We start from the raw sequence: 21,463 nt of genomic DNA on the forward strand, positions 1-21,463 counted from the left end.
TTGTGGTCTGACTTCTGTGTTTGCAAGATTCCCCAGCTTCATGTTTTTCTGGGTTCTTTTATATTGGAGGATAACAAGTGAGTATAACAGAGGTCACTCCATGGCTTTGTCCAATAGCAGGTGTCTTGGAGAAATTATATGACTGTCAAGTGTGCACAGTGTTGCCCCTATGTACTTGTCTAGCCTCCAGGTATTTGAGACGTGGAGGCTTTTACCTAGACACAGCTTCTATCAGTGTAATAACCCTCAACATGCTTTTCTTGTATCAGCCTGTTGAAAAGCCCTTTGAATCTGAGCAAACTGCCAGAGCTATGAAAGCTGGAGAGTTTTATATTTTTCCCAGATAAAGCTGCCCTACTGACACCAACAACAGAGGAGGGGTTAGAAAAAGCAACCAGGTCAAATCAGAAAAGGTAGAAAGCTGGGGTCTGAGGTCCTTGGTGGGTATTGGAAAACTACCTCAAATTTCTTCTCTATGTACTGATACTTTATGTGTCTGTCTGCCATCACTTTTCACTTTAAACTCATAGAATCACAGGAAACAGGACTAGAAAAGAGCTCAAAATCATCTGTTGTAGGGCTATGTCACACACTGGCTGTGCTTGTGTCAATTTGTGTGCTTGCATCACTTTGTGTGCTTGACTAGCCTCTGACACCCCTGTTGATGAAAGCCCAGTGACCTCGCTAGGCAGTCTGTGCAAATACTTTGCTCATTTAGGAAGTATTTTCATTGTCCAAATTCTAACTTGCTTCAATTTGTTTATTCATTCTTCTCGTGTCTGTAGTGGCTGCTAAAAGAAAAAAGTTTTTTTCTAATTCTCTTTAAAGCAGTTGTAATATATTTGAAGGCTATCATTACATATGCAGAAGTCTTCTGTTCTCTGGACAAAACACTTGCATGTCTTCAATCTTTCTTCTAAGGCCATACCTACTGGACTTTTGATCAGTGTCTAAGGTTATCATCTGGAATTTACTCTTCCTTTGTCTATAAAGCTTGTAATGGCTATAGAAAGGAATAGGGTATACTTGGCATGATTTTTTTTCTTGACAAAAAATGTGCTGGAACTTTGCTGTTCCACTTTTTTCTAGAAATGGGATGCCTCGAATTCAGTTCTCCAGTTGAGGCCGAATCAGTACTGAAGATCATTTTCATCTTGCAGTCTTTCATGCTCCGGTGTATAATTAAGAGTATGTACTATATTTTTACATCAGCATAATGACTTTGACTTGAGTTCAGCTTAAAACCCCCTATTGCTTTCAGTATGTTTTCTAAAGAGTTGCTACCTATGCAATTGTATTCTCTATCACTTTTGCTTATGTTTTGTAGCTATGAGATCTTTTTCACTATTGAACTGCAACCTGTTTTATCAGATCACACCTTCAATTTGTCAAGATAAAAATGTAAACACGACAGGACTCAAGGCAGAGCCTGCTATCTGAAAGTGAGTTACTGCTACTCAGTATTTTTAATCATTATCTACTAGCTCTTTAGACTTCTTTCCTATATTGCATATGTGAAGTTGTCATGCAAGACAGCAGCAAAAATCTACTACAGTCAAACTATATTCTGCTTATTTTAGCTCATATGATGTGGATTAATTAAGTGGTCACTACTTTATACATCACTATGAAACATGAATTATTAATCTGGTATTTATTCACTTAAAATTTGTCTTAAGATTTTTTTTTTAAACTCTCATTTAAAAGCCTCTGAAACAATGGGAGTGAACACTTAATATGCAATCATCTTGGGAGTGAAAATGCAAACACATGTATGTATTCTAATATTTTCAAAGGGGAAGGAAAAAATACTTAATTCTGAAATCCTGGAGCTAACTTCCATATCTGAGGAACTTTGACAGTAACTGCTCTGTACAAGTAAGCAAAGAAAAAGACATAAATTAAAAACTCATCTTACCACTTACTGCTTTGCATGACCTTGAGTATTGCAACACAACAAGTCTGTATTGGTTTACAGAAAACCCAAAAATCCAACTGTGCATTGATTAGAAGAGAGACTTGGTGAGGAAGTATTTTTTTAGGTTAGAATGCTTACTGAGTTGAAAAAACTCTGAAAGATTCAGTGTAGAAAAAAAAGCAAGCCACAAAAAAATAAAGCAGTGCTTAAAAATAGCTCTGAAAAGAATTTTCCTCAGCAAATCAAAGTGCATTAGGGAAAGAATAGCTTCAGTTTTTCACATCACCAGAAAATACAGACAAAACAAATACTGTTAGAACTGGGGGAAAAAAAAAAAAAAAACGAGACACTGAGTAGGTGGGCCTTATTGTTGTATTTTTAAAAGGCACATTATTATTTAGGAAAGTAGTTTGTCTTAGATATAAGAGATTGAGTTTTTAGTTGGTAGTATAACATATGGTTTAAGTTGACTCTGTGTCAACACAATTTGTTCTAGGTACTTAGAGTCACTGTGGCTGGTGATTACTAGTAGCAAGGGTGCCACTGTCCCCAAAACAGGGCAGACTTTAAAGGCATACACAGCTCTTACGAAGCTCTGCTACTTAATTTGCTGTTTCTGTTTCTAAATCCTTAATTTGAGAGTATTACACTTCTTGCATTTGTTTTCAGAAACAGTAGAAGAGTCGTTGTACCTGCATGTACTGGCATGTTGTGCGGACAAAAGCAATATGTTTTCATATTTAGCTTGTCAGTATTGTATACCATAGTTGCTGCTATTGCCTTTAAAGAAGGAGAAGCTTTTTCCCTTATATATTTGGTTTCCTTGGGGAAAATTTTTTTTAGCCTGAACTCTACAATTGAGAGAAGAACAAAAACCCCGAGATCAGTATGCTATTCCTCTTCCCATCTTCCACCCAGATTCTGTCATTAGAACAGCTGAAACCTTCGCTTCCTGAAAACTTCAATGCAAAATAAGAAATTGCAAAGACCTTTCTCCATTCTTGTCCAGATACTGCAGTGTAGAAGGTCTGGAAGGTCATTTACAATGAAAAAAAGAACAGTGATCCCATACAAAGTTAATGACCTTGTACCTTGTCAGATATGGGTTTGGCAAATTCCAGGGAAATACCTGCCTGAAACCTTTGCATACCTCGCCAAAGCTAAAGTTATTTGCACACTGGAAATATTCAGATACACGTGAACAAAGAGGACATAATCTGACAATATTATAAAGTGTCCTGTAAATAGGATACAATGCAGGTAAGTCAAAGATTGTTTTTACAATGCTGCTTCTGATCTTTCCAGGCTAAGAGGAAGTCAGTGGGGTTGGAAAAGAGATATATAGATCCAGGAAGGAAGTTTTCAGAACAGTAGCTGTAAACTTGATTCATCTGCAGTGCAGAAATGTTTTGTGGACCACTAAATGTACAATCTGGGAAGGGGGAGCCATTATCATGAACAACACCCTTTCTCAGATCTGTCAGTTGCCAGAATCAAATGCTGGTATTGCTATGCATGTTGCAAAAGCTAATAATCTAATACTTAAGGATACAAGAACCCTTAAAAGGATAAAAAAATTCTGCCTCTGCTTTCAGTCCAATTGACTGAGGGGCAGGAGGAAAGAAACGTGAAGTCCCCGAAAACCTTTAGGGATGATACTGCACTGTCTAAACAATGGATTAGTTGTGAAGAGCCATCCTTTCTTCTGGAGAACACATTTTCCTTCTAAGCTGCCAGATACTTCCGTGGTTGGCCTGTTTACTTTTGGAATCTTGAAGACCATTTTTGTCTTAAATCTTTTTGTTTCTTAGAATGTGACGTGATATTAAATATGACCCCTAATTAACTGTTCCTTGGGTGGAGGGAGTATCATACTATGCTTCTGGTATGATGTTGCAACAAGTATTGTAACTCCAGACAAGAAACTCTTGTAATTATTTTGTTTGTCACCACACACGGATTTCTGCCATGGAATTTTATATGGGGCATATCAGCTTCCATGACTACATCAGAGCCTTCTTCTGAAAATACCTTTATCTTTCCAAGGAAGCTATGTAAATACTTCCTGACACCATTAGACTTCAAATCTGAAGGCTGGTGGATGGCTATGTGGTTCTCCTTAGTGTTCTATGTAGTTTTTAACAAGCAACTATGGAACAACATAGAAACAGTGGGTCAACACGTTAAGTTTCTCTGTGCTAGATTGCAAATGAGTTATAGCTTGATGTTTGCTCTTTGAGGAGGGGTTAGGTTTTTCAACTGCTATGCCAGAAAATCCTGGTATATTGGCAGTGTAACTGAAGTGTGCATTCACTGGTTCAGTTGGTCACTTTAGAGACAACTTTGCTAAATCAGGAAGAAAATTCTTTTCAGTGGTGTATGCTGCATCCTCAGCTGAAGGTGATGCTGGCATAGGTGTGTTTTGCAATCAACATTGTTCATAACAAACGGGACTACAGGAGGCTATATGCACCTATGTTCTATATGTACCAGATACGAAACAGGGTTATGTTGAAACTTACCAGGCTCCATGCTCGCCACTGACTAGTGATCAACATATATTCAGCATGATGTGATGTCTTCTCTTTTTGTTCAGTCCAACTTGATTCATTTGGACCTTTCAGACCTCACCCTCCTTGCATCTGCAGCTAGGACAAAATAGAACACAGGTGTAACATACGCGTCTGCTCGAGTAGCAGTTGTCAGACTTGCACTCAGCAAGACTGACTTTATTTCCACCAGTGGCCCTTTTATGAACCAGAAAGGACAAATACCAACACCAACAGCACATGAAGCCCATTTATAAGATCTTATGGTCAATGGCTGATTAAATAAAAATATAAATGCTGGTACAGGTGGCCAGGCAGTTGAGAATATCAGATTAATGTCACAGCACCCATTACACTACAGAGACTGGTGTCTGTTTTGTCCAGTGCTATAGCATTTTGCCTGTTTTGCTTAAGCTGAATAAGATAGATAACTCTGTTTCATGTCGGAATAATAACGGATGAAGTTTATAAATGAAAATAATTAGTCTTATATACTTCAAGGGCTTAAAACCAAAACATGTAAATGCATTGCAAATTATGCTGATCTGTTTCTTCTATGTGAAGTTAAATGTAATTTTTAAAGGTTCAAAATGAAGCACCTCCAACTTTTTTTTATTTGAAGAGAAAAATACTGAGGCCTTCATAAAGTAGAAAATGATTTTAAAATATTCATAGCCCTAGGAAAAAGTCAGAGACAGGGAAAATGATGCCAACATTTTAATCTGATATATATTAAAACAGATTGGCCTTCATTCAAAAAAGTATTCTAGTCTACAAAAATATTAAGTATACTCAATTATGCATATGGAAACTTTGGAGCTGGATCTTAGAGCAAAATTTAACTACTCTTTTAATTTTCTCGTACGACTGAAACAGTTGCTCCAGGCAACTTAATTCCTCTCTGTTCAATGTATTTGTTTTTGAGGTGTTATAAATCTGTATAAGTAAGAATTCTATACTCCATTTTAATGATTTTTAATTTTTACTATATTAGCAGTTAGTGTCTAGGCTATCACTCTAGGTTTCTAACCTGTGTATCTGATTATTTATATTCCCAAAGTCATTCTTCCAACCATGTTGTGGGGTTCCTTCTTTTTTCTTGTCAAAGTGAGTGCCTCATCTAATTGATCAGAGCAGTTGCTCATATATTGAATGGTACCATGCAGCTCTCCATATATCTGTGTGTATACATGTCTGTTGATGAGAATATACATTACCTATGTTCAGATTTTTTTTTAAAGATTTGTGATCTACCATATGACTATAGATACTAAACACATAATGGCATCATTGTGCACAATATATAAGGGTATTAGAAAGTTGTCAAAGGGAGTCTCATGTTCAGCTAGCCCTGTTTGAGGATTTTCATTTTATTTTTCCCTAGATGTCTGCCTACAGCCTGGAGAAATCCAACTGATGCAAAACAGTACACACACATTTATGATGATGTAGTCACTGTCCTATTGTAACTAAAATCCTGGACATTTTTTCATTCCTACCAAGTGACACCAATCCAAATTTTTTCTAATATTTTGGGAACTAGAAGCTTTTAATACTTAACTTCTACTGTTTATACTTCTGTTAATGCCTCTGGAAGAATACTAAGAGAAAGAGGTTGTTACGCTCCAGTGGTCTTATTATTAATATTAGCAGTACAATTTAAAAACATCTATAAATATAGCATTTTAAAAACTTTTTTCCTTTTCCCTTGTCATGGTTTGAGCATGGTCAGCAGCCAACCACCCCCCAGCTGCTCACCCACCCTCCCCCTCAACCTGGGAATGGGGGAGGGAATTGGAGGGGTAAAGGGAGACTCGCAGGTTGAGATAGAAACAGTTTAATAATGGTAATAAAATGAAAACAATGACAGCAATAGAAAATATAAATGGGCAATGCACAATGCAATTGCTCACCACTCACTGACCAATACCCAGCCCGTTCCCAGCTAGTGATCCCGAAATACCAAGATCCTGCAATCGCAATCCTGGAATTGAGAGTTCCTTCCTGACCACCCCTCCTCTATATAGTGAGCATGACGTTCTTGGGTCTGGTGCTCTGGCCGTGCTCCCTCTCTGCTTCTTGTGCATAGGCACAACATGGGGAGTCAGAGAGTCCTTAAAATCTCAGCAGCAGCCAAAAATATCAGAGTGCTATCAGCATTCTTCTCATACTAAACCCACTGCTGAGTCCAAAACACAGCACTGTTCTAGTTACCAAAAAGGAACAGTAACTCTATTCTAGCCCAAATTGGGACATCCCTCTACTTGCCTCACATAACTCTGTACTTGTTTCTGACTGCACAATCATACATAACCAAATCCCTTTTCTAACTACAATGCTACTTCAGTTTAGAGACCAACACTATGTATGATGCAACCTGAAATCTCAACAGAAATTTACCATCTTTGTAGAAGTTCAGGGTTGAATATTGTAGTTTTTTAGAAAACAGTACTGCTGTCACGTTTGCAGCCTGCTGAAGTGTAACTTCATTCTCCCTGTTCAAACTCGATTGTGTGTGGTATTAGAATACAATGCCTCTGCTGGGTATGTTGTAAGAACATACAGGATGGTACTCTTTGGACAGAGTTGTTTGGGTTCCTGTAGGGTTGCTAAATTTCTGGCATTCCATGTGAGTTCCCTTGATAACAATCCCCCAAAGTGAAGGGTTATGTGGTTTCCAAAGTGAATCTGAATCTGGAATACAGAAATAATGAGGATAAATCCCAATGACATTTGAGAAAATGTAGTGCTCAGGGAAAGTGTTATGTAGCATTAAAGTGTCTTTGGGTATTGTTTCTGGTGAGAATACCCCATTCTCTTAAGCAGACATATCTGTAAGTACAACAGATACAGTATTTCAGACGTGAGAGGTCCCAGTTATTAAATTAAAAAAGAAATCTGGACTTCTGAGACAGGGTGAAGCCTATCTGTGTTTCAGGCTTCACAGTCGACTCCATCTCTCCAGTTTGAGTCCCGCCTGCTCACCTCTCTCCCTCTCACACCTGCCTTCAGGCTACAGCGCTGCACAAACCCTAGTGAAAAGCCACCCCGCTGGCGTAGGCCGATCGTCCGAGTGGTGCAGGGCCCCAAGGCTGTGACTGGGTGGCGAAGAGCCATTTTCTCTGGAAACGAAGGCCGGGCTACGGCCGAGGAACGCGCTTCAACACTGCTTCTGTGGCTCACGCCACCACCTTGGGAAGCCGCGGCCTGCGCCGAGGCGCGAGCAGCCGGTGTTGTAAACCCGAAGGCCTCGACTTTCCTGTCGCGACAGTCACACGATGCGATGGAGCAAACCCGCCCGCCCCGTCCCGTCACCCCTCGACGGCGCGAAGCCGCCGGGCGGGCGGGCGCGCGCGAGCGCGCGCGCAGCCGGGTCCCGCCCCCCGGGCCGCTGCCCCGCCGGGCGCGCGCGCCCCCTGCAGCCGCCGCGCCCCGCCCCGCCCCGTCCCCGCGGCCCGCGCGCGGCGGGGGCCCCGCCGGCCGGCTGGCTCCGCCCCTCTGCCTCAGGAGCCGGGGGAGCCCCGCAACCAGCCCCTCTTCCTGCCCCCTCCCCCGGGCGGGCTGTCTCTCTCTCGCTCGCTCTCTTTCCCTCTTTCCCGGTGGGATGGAAGTCCCCGGGAGTCCTCCTCCCTGGTAGCTGGCGGCGGGCCGTGTCGGTGCAAAATGCTGGGCATGTACGTGCCGGATAGGTTTGCCCTGAAGTCGTCAAAAGTGCAGGACGGGATGGGGCTCTACACGGCCCGCAGAGTCAAAAAGGTGGGTGATGGCCGGGCGAGCAGGGTAGCGGCCCGGCCTGGCCCGGCGGGGAGCGGCTGCCACGTCTGAGAGGGGGAGCGGGGCGGCCCCTCCGCCCCTCGCCGCCGCGCTCCCAGCTGCACCTCAGCGCCGCTTTGTCGGCGCTGCCTCCGCCTCCGGCCGGCCGGGCTCCCGCTCCTCCGGGGAGGAGCCGCCCGGTGCCCGCGGCGCTGCCGCTTGGGGCGGGGACGGGCCGGCAGCCACCCTGGGGGTCCGTGGAAGCTTCTCTTTGTGGTTTTGGCTTTTTTTTTTTTTTTTTTTTTTTTTAATATCTGTTTTGTTTCCCCCGTTTCTTTTAACTTCGCTCGTGTGTCTGGCGCTGTGATGAGGGTAGACCTCCGGGCGGGATGGCCTCCCTGATTGTCGCTTGGCTTCAGACCGCAGTCGCGTCTCAGAGGTGGAGGTACCGGCCTGTCGGCCGCAGGATCCTGTCGCCTCCCTGCTCCTAGAGCGCCTTGGGATGGGTGATTTAATTCGTCGTTTCGGGATGATCAAGCCGGGCCTGTGAAAGATGTGATTCAGCAGAACTGCAGGTCTCTCATACCCCAGTCAGGTCACATCCCTTGACACCTTGTAATTGAAGTGAAAGTCTCTTGATTATCTGAAATCCCAATTATAGCTGTCCAGGCGGCTTGTTAGAACAGATAAGGGCATGCCTCAGTTATGAACCCTGCATTAGTATACACCTCTATGCATTCTGTATGTTTTGCTTTTCATCTTTGTCCAGATTTTGGCTCTGAGTGGGTTGGCAGGGCTGCCTAATTTTTCAGTGGTTTCATCAACAAGGCTTAGACACCATGGGGTAGGGGTCTCTCATTTTTAAGGTGTCCCTGAGTGTTAACGAGGGATGAAAGGGGAACAATTTTATATCACTTGGCTTAATTTTTCTCCACTGAGGTTCTGAACTTTCAACTGAAAGCTTTGGGAGTTCACACCGTAAGGAAGGCTGTACACTACTAGCATATATTAACCCCTGGCCTCAGAAGCAGAGCAAGGTCTAGAGTGAAGCTCATAGAAATCATCATCTGCATGTCAATATTGATTCAGAATTTCTGTTCAGGGTCTAAGTCCCATTCCTTTACACTGTTGTCAACTGAACCATTAGAGCTGCATGCTAGGAAAACCAGAGCATTTCCTTTCCTGAACTACTCCATGTTGCTTTTGAACTCTATAAAGGCAAAGTATATGCTGTCAGAGCTCTGCCTGTGCAGCTCAGCCAGGGTGAGTGTGTCATACAGGACATCCTAGTGAAGCCTAGTGAAGCAAAACTGAAATGTTGCAAGTGTGACGTGTATGGCATGTGGAATGCAGAAGGTAAAGGCAGAAGCAGTTGTAGTAAGATCTATTTGTTTAGGAGTGTCTGGTGACAGTGTTTGTTACAGGCTTGTCCTCTGGCAGTGAATCCTCTGTGCTGGTAGCAGACAATTGTGGTATGCAAAGCCCTGATCAGAAGTATGTGTCTGACAGGCAGACTTTGCTTTTTGATAGGCTGAGGAACCAGCTCCTGAGTTGCTCCATAGGCATTTGTTGAAACAGGTATTCCTAAAAATGGTTGGAGGCCTAAGCACTGCGTGTCGCCACGGCTGTTCAGGGAAGGGTGGATGTGTAAGTGACACAGATGATATAGTTAGGCTGTGCGCTACTCTTTTCCATGGAAAGAAAAATCACATCTGAGGTGCTCTCAACATACTCTCCTGCCCAGTGATGAGGCAGCAGTACTACACTTCGTGGCTGTAGCTAATAGCTGTTAATTACTTTGAGGTTTGGGACTGGGAGAAGGTGTTGAATATGACACTTAATTGTGAAGTAACAACTGTGTTGCCAGGTAGGAAATCCTGCACATTTTCTCTACATTGCTGTCACACCACTGCAGTGGTCTTAACTGAAAGTAACACACATTTCAGATGATCTTGTAATCAAAAACTGCAGTACTAACTCTCCAAGTGCTAACTAATCATGAAGTGGGCCTCTGAAAATTCTGCTGTGAGCAAAACTGGGTAATAATTCATTTTGAACTGCTGTTGTCTGCCATCTGCTTTTGCCCCTTTAGGCATTATGCTGTGCTTTCAAGCTTTTGTTTGTAAACTTCTGTCATACAAGGTGGAAACTTTCTGTTTTGTTTTGCTACCTTAACAAAAGCTGTGGTTTTCTTGTAATTTCTTTTTTCCAACATGTGGCCTTTGATTACAGCACCAGTATCATAAAGCCCTTGGTATAATCAGCAGAGAACTGCTAAATTTCTCAGTGTTTTGCTGTGACTGGAAGATTAGTTACTGCTGCCTTCTTGAAAGCAACTGTTGAAAATAGCTTTTTTGACATTTGAATGATGTACCTTTCATATCTTGAGTCATTTCTGTAGTTGACTTTAGTCTGTGTTGTGTGTCTCACTTTAACTGATCAGAGAGGAAATTGAAGTCTTAGTATGTTTTGGATCAGTATATGTTGGCATATGACAGCATGTTTATTATATTAACTAGGACTAGTAAATACATATATGAAGAAAATGCTCCGAAAATCTAAATGAATAATTATACTTATTTCCATGGACCAGTGTGTTCCAAGGCAAGAGGTTTTGATGTACCTAATTTCTGCTTTCCCTCCAAATTTGAGAAGCTACAAAAAGTGCTTAGAAGTCTGAATCACCTACTCTTCATGCTACATTTACTTTGCATTTAGAAATGGATGTCTTGCCTTTTGCATTTGCTATTGTTTTGAGCTTCTAGAAGGTCTTAAACAGATTTCAGAAGTTTATTGATTTGGAGTAGCTGAGATATGAATGATATATGGTGTTTCTTGTTTTGAGTCAGTATGAAGTATTAAGCTGTTGCTGTGCTTCATCCCAGAGGTGATGTGTGCTTCAGTGATGGGTAAAATTAACACTGTGGGTACTTTATAAGGTATCTAGGGATCCTTTGGATTGCGGGGATGAAAGTATTACTGAGGTGAGGGTTGTGGAAGCCTTCCAAGTAGTTAAGAAAGAAATTAATCTCTTTATGCTGTCTTAAAAAGTGTTATTCTACTGCTGAAGTGAGTGTGGGAAACTATTTTTTTCAGGTTCCTTATTCATTACATCTTCAAATAATTTCTGCATGAAATATATGGAGTTTTTTCCTTTTCTTTCTATAGTACTAATCTAGATTATAATACAATAAGATTTTTTTTTTGTTTTTATAATTGCTATGAGTAATGAGAGATTCTGCAGGTGTGATTATGCCTTCTCATAGAGCTCAGCAATTTTAGTGAGCTGCTTTCCGTGTTCCACCAAAACTACTTGGTTAGTTTCGAAGTGAATGGGGAAAGCCAGTTCAGCCTGGCAGGAGGTGTCTGCAGCAGAAAGGGACTCCCTTATCTTTACTGAGCTAGATAGGACCGCACATTTCCAGAGCATTTCCAGGTTTCCTTTGCCACCATCTTGACTTGTCCTCCTCCTTAATCCAAGCAAACAATGCGATCTAAGCAATTGCCTCCCACGTGATACCTGCATGGCCCCTATGAGACAGCAGTATGTTTGCTGGGGTGGCACTCGGTGTAAGATGAGAATGTTGATGGCTGCACACATATAACTCTCTTGACCTGTTTTCACCTTCATTGCTCATGAGGAGAAAGAAGGAAATTTCAGTTTGAGTATTAAATCTCGGGGTTTATGAAGCTAGCAGGGGAGGAACTTGTACCTTGTTTAATTAGCAAAATGATGAGTGGTATGGAGGTAGTGCCAGTTTTTGTTATCACTGCCTATGTTTGTGTCTCGATTACTGCTCTGGGCTCCAGTTGTTTTCTGCTGTTCTCATCTTTTTACCTTCTGCTTTGCTGTTTTTTCTAATGAAATATTTGTTGTACACATTAAAAAATACCGGCCCTCGATTCTGTTTTGTTATGCAATGCCAATTTTCTTTTCCTTTGTTTATTACCTCTTCAGGTTTAATTTTAAATACCATGATTTTTAAAATTTGGTTAGTTGTTTCTAAGCGGAATGATCCTTGAAGTTTTCCATTCCACTTTTTCCTCTGCGCTCTACCTGTAGGCAGTCTTTAAAAACTAAGCGAGAGGGAAAACATGTAGCAGGCTGTTTCTGGGATCAGAGAATGTGCCTGGGGGAAGGGACATGTGGACAAGATTGATACTTTCGTTAGCCAAAATACTGTTATTTTTAAATAAACACTGAAGTTGCATTTCACTACATAGTTATAATCTCTAATGCTTAAAAATATATAGTTTTTTGATCTGAATACTGAACATAGCAGTCTGCATTCCAGTTTGTGGGGCTTGTCGCTGCAAATAAGGGCAAAGGGGGAGTGGGGGAAGTTAGGTCTGTGGAAGAAGAAAGTCCTATTTAAATTACTTAACCCTGCTGCTAGTGTGATGTCTGTGAAGGAAAAAAAAAAAAAGCGATACCCAAAACTTTCAGAAGAACATATCAATGGATGCTTTCACAGCATGTGTTATGACTAGCAGGTGGTGTAACATATTAATTTTGTTTATGAAGGCTTAAATTAATTCATAGACACGTGCATACTTCCTACGATTTTAAATGAATCTCTCTGTATGATCAAAACCTCAGTTATTCAATGTTTTGATTTGTGGCACTTCAAAAAGTGGTGGTGCAAATAATCTTGCTAATAAATCTAATGTAAACTTTGTTCTTGCCAAATACTTTACATTTTAGTTGGATGTCTATTGCAAGGTGCTTCATGAAAGATGTAAGAACTTTGACTTGTAAATTTCAGCCTTATTTAAATAAAGAAAAATGCTGTTTCCCAAAGGGGAAATAAACATGTAAAGGAAAGGTATCATTTTAAGAGATTCCCCAAGCTATGAAAAGAATGGGAATGAGCTTGAAGTTGAACACTCAAGTCTGTGTACCTTCTTGGCATATAGTAGGATGACAAAGGAAAACTGTCCTTTTCCATTTGAAGCTAAAAATGATAAAATGATACCTCTGCTGGAGTTTGGTAAATCACTTGCCTTTTTTTTTTTTTTTTTTTTTTTTACTGATTCTCTTTCTTTTATAATTATTCCTTAGGGTGAAAAATTTGGCCCCTTTGCAGGGGAGAAGCGAATGCCGCAGGAACTGGATGAGAACACAGACTGCAGGCTCATGTGGGAAGTGAGTAGTCTAGTGTGACATCATCACACCTGCCAAAAAATGTTGTCAGAATGAAGTTTTACTGTAACAAATACTTTTTTTTTTTTAATTTTTTTTCCCTAGCTTAAAGATACTGTAGTGAGATTTCTTACTTATTGCTGCTTTTAAAATCTGCATTATGGGCAGAGGGAGGATCGACTTCTTTATAAAGAAATAGCAAATTATAGTTTCTAATCAATAAAGTGTGAAAAATATTAAGTCAGGCAAAACACAAAAGTATAACAGCATTGTGAAGAAATATTGAAAAATGTGAAAATAATTAAAAAATAAAATAATTTGAATAGGGGAAGATAATTGTAAGTTACTGAGATACTGATTCATGCTGATCAACAGGTGTCAGCTCATAGCTTCCTCCAGCTGTAATATAAAACGCGTCCTGCTGTGACACTTGTGCTAGTGTTTGGCAGTTGTATAAGTGAAGTTTTTAAATTTTAGCAACTTTGTAATGCAATCTGTAGTTGTGAGATCTTTAGTAAAATAAAAACCTGGTGCTGTGGGCAGATGAAGGCATAATGAGTTTCAGGGCTCTTCTAAACTTTTAAAATATGTATTAGGCAGCAACAATAGTTTATATACTAGATCTTGTAATTAGGTCCTTAACCCATCCTAGTTTCAGTCATAGCTGTGTTTCCCTGTAGCAAAAATCTGTCTGAGATTACACTAACTGAGAAGTACTTGCAATAACAACATTTCCAACTTGCTATAAATTCCTGCTTTTCAGTGCTTCTATTTTGTCTTTGTAATCTTTCTTTACTGCTGTAGTTCTTTGAGCAGAATTCCTTTCCTATTTTCCTTCCCTGCCCCATCCAGGTAGCTTCTATTGAATGCATATTTAGTCCTGTTTTACGCTGAGAAGGGGACTAATTTCCTACTTTTTCACCTTTCTGCAATTAGAGGTGTAAGGATGACTTTTATTTTCATGTTGTGTGGCACTGTACAGGAAAAGCTCATGTTTGACATCTGGCTTAAAGAACTATCTGTGCATTTACTACAAAATAAATGTTTATTTGAAGAAAACTCGATCATTAACGTTGCTGAGCGGCTTAATAAAGGGAGCATAGTATTGATACAGTCTTAGCAGAGCTATAAACATTGTACACACTGGGACAATGAGTGAGAGAATGTTAAAAGCCCATCTTATTAAACATATAAAAGTCAGTATAAATACAGTGAGTGGCAAAATGTTCCTAGATGAGCATTAACTCAACTCTGTGAATCCCTGTGCCTTTGTTTTCCCCCCTTTCCTTTTTTTTTGGTTTTGTTTGTTTGTTTGTTTTTCATTTTTAATCTAGGAGTGTGCTCAAAATAGCCTTTCCCAGAGAGGAGGAATGGACAATTAATTTCCTTCTCTCCTTTGGTTATATACTCAGAGCAACTGATTTCATCTCCCTTCTCAGCTGAAAACAAAATAATACAATGTGCTTTTATTGCAGCTGTTTGCTGAATACAATACATGTTAATACACCCTGGCTCACTTGCCTTTTCATGATGTTTCTGCAGGTTATTTCAAATCAGTAAAATACTTGAGCTAAAACAAGGTTTTCAGAAGGTGGGTGGATTATGGCAACGAGAAGGTCTTAAATAATTTCAGTTTTTTGGAAAGTCATGTGATTTTTTCCAGATTCTTCATTGGCGATGATTAAATGAGATTTATCTGTTTCTCTGTAAAACAGGAAATAAAAGTCAAATACAGATATTTACTGATGACACTAGTATGACCCCATTGACAGCAAATCAGAAAATTATTTTTTTATGAGCTGTTCTAAAAGCATTTCATAATATCTTATTGTAACCTAGTTTAGAGAGCCTTGAAAAGATTCTTGCATACCAAATTTTATGACTTCCTGAATGTTTGAACCCAAGTTGCTCATGTTTACTGAAGTTGATCTGAACGTGAGCTTTATAATACAATTTAAGTCATGCTGAGAGTAGTCTTAAGTTGAAAATAGAGACCAGGAATGCAGAAAATTAAAAGTTGAACAGTCCAAGTAGATGGTTATTCCAGATACTGTGGGAGGCAGTCACATCAACTAGCCAAGTTTATGTGTCAGCACTACCACAGATATTAAAAATAATTAATTTGAAGACTCCTGGATGAAGGCACACTAAAGCCTGACCTTACAGTCTGAAGGCAGTCAAAAGTATTTTTCAGATAGAAGGCTCAGTAGTAGAGGCTTTCTAGAAGTCAAGTAAAAATTAACAGTGGAACATTTATTTTCTTGGTATGTGATGCCTGGGGTCTGAGCTTCAATTTTGTGGAATAGTTTTCTGTGAGGAAGTTTACCACATACATTTCTAGTTCTGTAGAGTTGTGGTCTGTGATGTGGTCTGTTTTGATCAAGCTATTTTTTTGCGAGACCAGCATTGTGAGTTGGCATCTTTAAGACATCATGTTGAGACACTTCTACACGTTATGTTTTCTTTTGGTCTTTGGGAAAACATGGAACCCAAAAAATTTATTTGGTCCAATGATTTTCTTAAAGTTCTGCGGATGTTACAGTTTGTGTTTACATTGAATATAGCCAAATACCACTAGTCTGCCTATAGCTTGAATAGTTTTGAAGAAATCAAAGATGTATACTTGCTCAGTCAACAAATTCCAGAGGATCTGGGGCAGTGGGGGAAGCATCCTTGATCTTGCTGTTATCTTTGAAAAGAGCTACATGCTGAAATGTTTTATTTGCAAGTGATATGAAAGGGAAAAAACCCAAACCTGTAGTAACCATATAGTTAGGAGTAATAATAAAAAGCCAAGAAAATGTCCAGATGGCTTTGTGCTTTTTCTCTCTTTCTGTCAAAAAACCACCTCCCTGTTATCCCCCAACACCCATGTCATTATCTCTCAGACTGAATTGCATGTTGTACTAGTTAAGTATGCAGCTAGCTGGTGGTGATGAATTGAGAGTTTTGTTTTTATTCTTAGCATCCCACAAACACACCTTGATTAAATACTGCTTTGTTGGTTTGTATTAGTATACTTGGCACAGCAATTTTAAATTATATGTATTTGCTGGAAGAGCAAGTGCTTTAAGGCAAGAACAGAATAATCTTTAGGTATTAAAGTTCACAGAAGTTTTTGCCTCTGGAGGCTCAGATGTCCCTTTGCAAAGGGAAGATATCTGTTCAGTTTATTTTTTTTATTGTCCCTAAATCAAGAAAGTGGCATTCATTTCACTAGTATCGGATTGTGGCAGACTTACACTTTTGGTGGTGACTTTGGTAAATGTTAAAACAAGGAGGGCTGGAAAGACTTAATACTTCTTCAAATACTCGGACATACCATGAAGAAATGTTGGCCAGGATTGAGTGGCACATAATACGCCGTGTAATGCTGAATCTTCCATGTTTCAGGGTTGGTTTTTGTCTATCTGCCAAGATTATGTTCTCTTCATTGTTATATTAAAACCAAGAAGAACAGAAACATTCTGGAAATCAGCCTTCCAATGGAAGCTAATGTTCATGTTTGTTTGTATGAGAAAATGAAATGAACTTATGTTTCTACTATTTACCTCCTCACTTTCGCAGTGATAATTGTTCTCAGTTCAGTAAACCTGCCTGAAAACTAGTGAAGGCAACAGAAAATCTGCTGTTGGCTACTACCAGCTTTAGATCAGAGCTTTAATGTTTAGGATTGAGGTATGAGAAGTCAAGCACTTTAAGCTAATGGTATGGGGTTTGTGGGTATTTTGTTTGGTTGGTTGTGTTTTTTGTGTGGTTTTGTTTTTCTTTTGTATTTTTTCTTTGCTATCTTGCCTGTAAAATATGGTCCTGGCATAGGAAGGCTTTTACATGCAAGGCATTAAGTTGAATTATGTCCCGAGTTTCATGATAAAATAAATCTTAATTTGAAGAATTCTGTCTTTAATCTCAAGATTAATGTAATTCATATTAGAAATCTAGTTCTTAACAATGTAGTCTTTGTTTTTTTCTGTATAAGGACTACCTTCCCAGTCATTACTCCTCAGGTAGTATTTACATTTAAAATTGTTTGCTTTTAATGTTTTTGTGTGAGTCTTTGTTTAATTTTCAGAAATGATTTTTTCTCATTTCTTAGGCAAGTGCATCTGGATGCATTTTTACACAAATTGCATTTAAAATTACTTTTGCCACACATCAGACATGATTGCCCTATCAGTTGCAAGTTTGTGTCCTAGATTTTAAATTTTGTTAAAGTAATACCCACTGGGATAGATACATGTCCAAAGTAGTTATTAATATTCTCACCAGTTTGTTTATTTAGCTTAATTTCATTAATTGACTCCCTTAGAGTTTGATTTAGTCACCTTTATTCATGTTAAGTGCAGGACTTTTTATTAATTTTAGTGACTTTTAGAACAGACATCTTAATGATCTTCTGGTTTTGGTGATGAGAAGGAAGTAATGAGAATGTTAGCCTGACATCTTCAGTTATGGGTTTTAATTTCAGATGTTAGAAAGCACATGTTGATAGGCTGAGTTGCTAGCATTCTAATCTGAGCTTGTTATAGAAGATCACACACAATTTGCTTAAGGAGGTTTGGGTATCCTTCCAGTGAACATGAAGTTCAACCTTTCTTGTGAAAGCTCCATAAAACATTAACAGAAGTCTAGGAATGAACTTTCCGAACCGTTCTCTCTGACGTCAGATAACATCATGCACCAGAAGGATCTTCATTAACATGAAAAACTGTTGCTGTATATTTTGTTTGAAGAAAAATGTCACACGCTATCTATGTCCTAATACTTCTTAGTGAGTAAGCAAATCAACAGTTACTGCCTCATGTTTCCTTTGCAAGTGTTATTTTAATACTTTCTACAGCAATGTTATAATGTGAATTTCTACTCTACAGTGAACTCTGTGATGGAGGCCTGAAACTGGGAGTGTAGAAGTATTGCATCTAGCTGTTTTATACTATTAACAATAAAAATGTTTTCAGCTAATCAAAAAAAATGCAATGCAGAAAACAGTCCTTTTCTTTACATGATTGTTTGAACATAGATTTTTAGGTTTATAAATGTTTAGAAAATGATTTCCAGAAAGTAGGCAGTGTGTTTACTGCCTTCAGCAAAGATAACCATCTGCTTATTTTCAGTGAAGTCTTTTTTTCTTCTTCTCTTGCCAGGTGTGCATGGTAGAGTGTTTGCAATTGCACTCATGAGCATTTTGAAGTAGCATACATGACAACTTCAGAAGTATTTTGAAAATCTGGAGATAATTTCATTGCAGCGTAAAAGGCTAGTAGATGGAGTGGTGCATATTGTTGATGGGCATTACAAGCAGCTTAGATATCGTTTAGGCCTGTGAAGGGTTTCATATGGTGGTTTATACAATGACTAGGGGCACATTTTTTTCCGAATGCTTCTGTAGTGACATGGTGTTTATTGATGTGGCATAATTCAGTGATGTCCTGATTCATCTTGAGGTAAAACCCTCTGTGTGGTGACAGTGAAGTCAGGCATTTTGTCTTGCAATGAAGACATTTGACTAAATTAGTTCAGTAATGCCTTTTGTGTTGATTCTCAAGAAGATAATTCTTAGGCACCTCAGTTTAAGGTGCCCTCGTGTCTGCTGCATGCTTTGGATGTGTATGCAGTTTAGGTGTTGATTGTAGTGAGTGACCAAATATTGAGTGTGTAGTAGTAAAATGGAAAGATAACTTGCCATGGGTTATCAGGCATGAATCCAAATCAGACCTGCTCTGGGCTCATGCCAAAGTCTGCATATCCTTAAATATGAAATGAATTGCTATTTGATTATTTAGCCTGGGAAATCAAAGGTGACTTAATGTCTGTTCACATCACTCACTGGTAATAGAAACTCCAAGTTATTGCCATTGGTTACAGAAACTAAAGGAACATCTTGGTCTCAGTGGTTGAAAGGGCCTCAGCAATAAATGGGTCCTAAACCAAGATGGTCTACTGAACTACAGCAGGGAGCTTCAACTTTTGCGGATGTACCCCTTTGTTTAGAGGAAATAGGGATAAGGTCCTGTTTCCTGTTTTTAAACAGGAACAGGCATATCATACAATCCTTCTAGGTCTCTGTTGACCTATGAAGATGACTGAATCTTTTTTTACTTAGGAGTGGTCTCATGACTTAAGAGCATTTTTAGTTTGGTGACCTTAGAAAATCAATCAGAAATACTTTTGTACTTGACTTGTTAAAATAGTTTTTAAAATCCTTTCTGGAATAACCACTGTAGCTTAAGTATCTTAAGGAACACATCTCAAGCTAAGTGGATGACTTTGCTTAGCTCAGGTAATACCAACTGTATAGAAACTGTGAAAATACCATTCAAACATGGAATTATTCATGTAGACAGGTGACAAGCTCAAATGTCACAATTTTTAAATACAAATATTTTCATTAGCATTGGGAAACTGATCCTACTTAATAAAATTATCAGGCAACCTCAGTGCTGTAAAAATATTTTGCCTCTATTTTAGGTACCTTATAGCTATGAAAGATTGCAACAGTTCACATATGTGGGGGAAATGCAGTACTTTGCTCGCAGACACATTAAGAAAATCTTCCTTAAAGAATTTTCTACTTTTGTTTGTGATACACAAAAGTATTTTTTATTTCCTCTCCCTAAAATACATCCTCAGTTTTCCAGCAATTTCCTGTCAGTGATATTTGTGGTAGGCAGGTTGTCCTGAAGGTACTTGGAGTGGTTGGGTGGTGGGAAAGGAGTCACTTGGGAGCTGACTGGAAGCTTTCTTGCAGAATGAATCCTGTTTAGTTCTCCAGGTCTCCTATGGAGTTAAGTGGTAAGGATATGTATGGGAATAATTGTGGAAGAGGGTTCTCGGAGATAAAGAAAGACAAGAAACCTTATTCAGTATGGGGAGGTTTTTTTTGTCATGCTCCAGAAATGTACATGCTGAATCTGGATTCTGTGGCGTAGAGAAGTAAATTGCAGTATCTTAAAGTTTCTTGAGGAGCACATAATCAGCTTGACACCGTGGTCCCATTTTATTCCCTTGCTGCTACAGCTGGTGCAACTGCCAGGCTTGAGGGCAGATACTGGAGCTGCACAGAACATTTTTCATGATTTCCAGTGTCACTGATGGAGGGGTGCAGGAGGGAAAATTCCTTGTTGCTGTGGCTAGTAGAATTGTGCGGACCTATGGTGCAACATCTGTATTAGTGACAGCCATCTCTGGCCCTGTCTCTGTGATTGTAAGAACAGATTTACAAGCAGACCTAGGTGTAAGCATTTTAGCTTGTATTTGTTGATATATCTTCTAATTAAACTGATTTTCTTGTTTGGTGATCGTGCCACAAAGCAGAGGATGACTGAGGACTTTAGTGGACTGTTATTGGAGGGAGCACACCCTTTGGGATGTATTCCAAACTTCATTTTGATTTGTTAATAATTCAATATGGATGACATTGAGGTGCACTTACTTTAAACTGAAAATGTAGAGTCTATCTGTTTACGTCGTTAACTACCATGATTAGCTTGTACTGGCTTTGAGTTTGAGAAATATATTTGCAAAGCAAGAACTGGTCTTTTTGTTAGTTTGTTTTAAATATTAAGTTTAGGATTCACTGCTATGGTACATGTTCATTTAGGAAACTCACCTATCCATGCAAACAGTGAGAAAAGGAGTGGTCAATGTCACCAGTCTAGTCCATGTTAAGTACAGTGGTTTGATTGTTTTTCTTTACTTTTCTTCCTCACATCTGTGTATTTAATGTAGCATTATTTCTTTGCAAGGTGAAAAAAGCAATAGAAAATGTAGCATGTCTTTAAGGGATTTATTCTTTTATGAGTAGTTTCCTTATGTGTTAAGTCTTTGCTTTGTGTTCGATATTTCTTTATGGATTGGCAGAGACTGAGAAACCACAACTGAGATGATAGTGTAACATTGAAGTGAATATAAATTATTCTTATATAATTTAAATATCAGGCAAATGAAGAATGGATGAAAATGTAGACAGTGTAACATACGATTTTTGTAATAGGATCGTGACTGCTTCTCTTTCCAACTGAAGGCAAGGTCTAATGGAAACCTTTGTAGGATGTACATAGTGGGCTTCTGTTACCCATACTTTGGTAGGTAAATCACAAA

General features: G+C 39.3%; 1 protein-coding gene across 5 annotated transcripts in view; it reads left to right on the forward strand.

Annotated features, from left to right (window-relative positions):
* Positions 1-7,916: 7,916 nt before the first annotated feature.
* PRDM5 (PR/SET domain 5) overlaps positions 7,917-21,463 on the forward strand; it is an 87,475-nt gene continuing 73,928 nt past the window's right edge. For all 5 annotated transcript variants that reach the window (XM_042796517.1, XM_042796518.1, XM_042796519.1 and 2 more), the window contains exons 1-2: positions 7,917-8,223; positions 13,283-13,366. In XM_042796517.1, the coding sequence (XP_042652451.1) occupies positions 8,131-8,223; positions 13,283-13,366 (177 nt within the window). In that variant the 5' untranslated portion in view covers positions 7,917-8,130. The remainder of the gene's footprint in view (positions 8,224-13,282; positions 13,367-21,463) is intronic.

Source organism: Tyto alba, unplaced genomic scaffold (genome assembly GCF_018691265.1).
Source record: "Tyto alba isolate M040663 unplaced genomic scaffold, T.alba_DEE_v4.0 Super-Scaffold_23, whole genome shotgun sequence".
NCBI classification, from domain to species: Eukaryota; Metazoa; Chordata; class Aves; order Strigiformes; family Tytonidae; genus Tyto; species Tyto alba.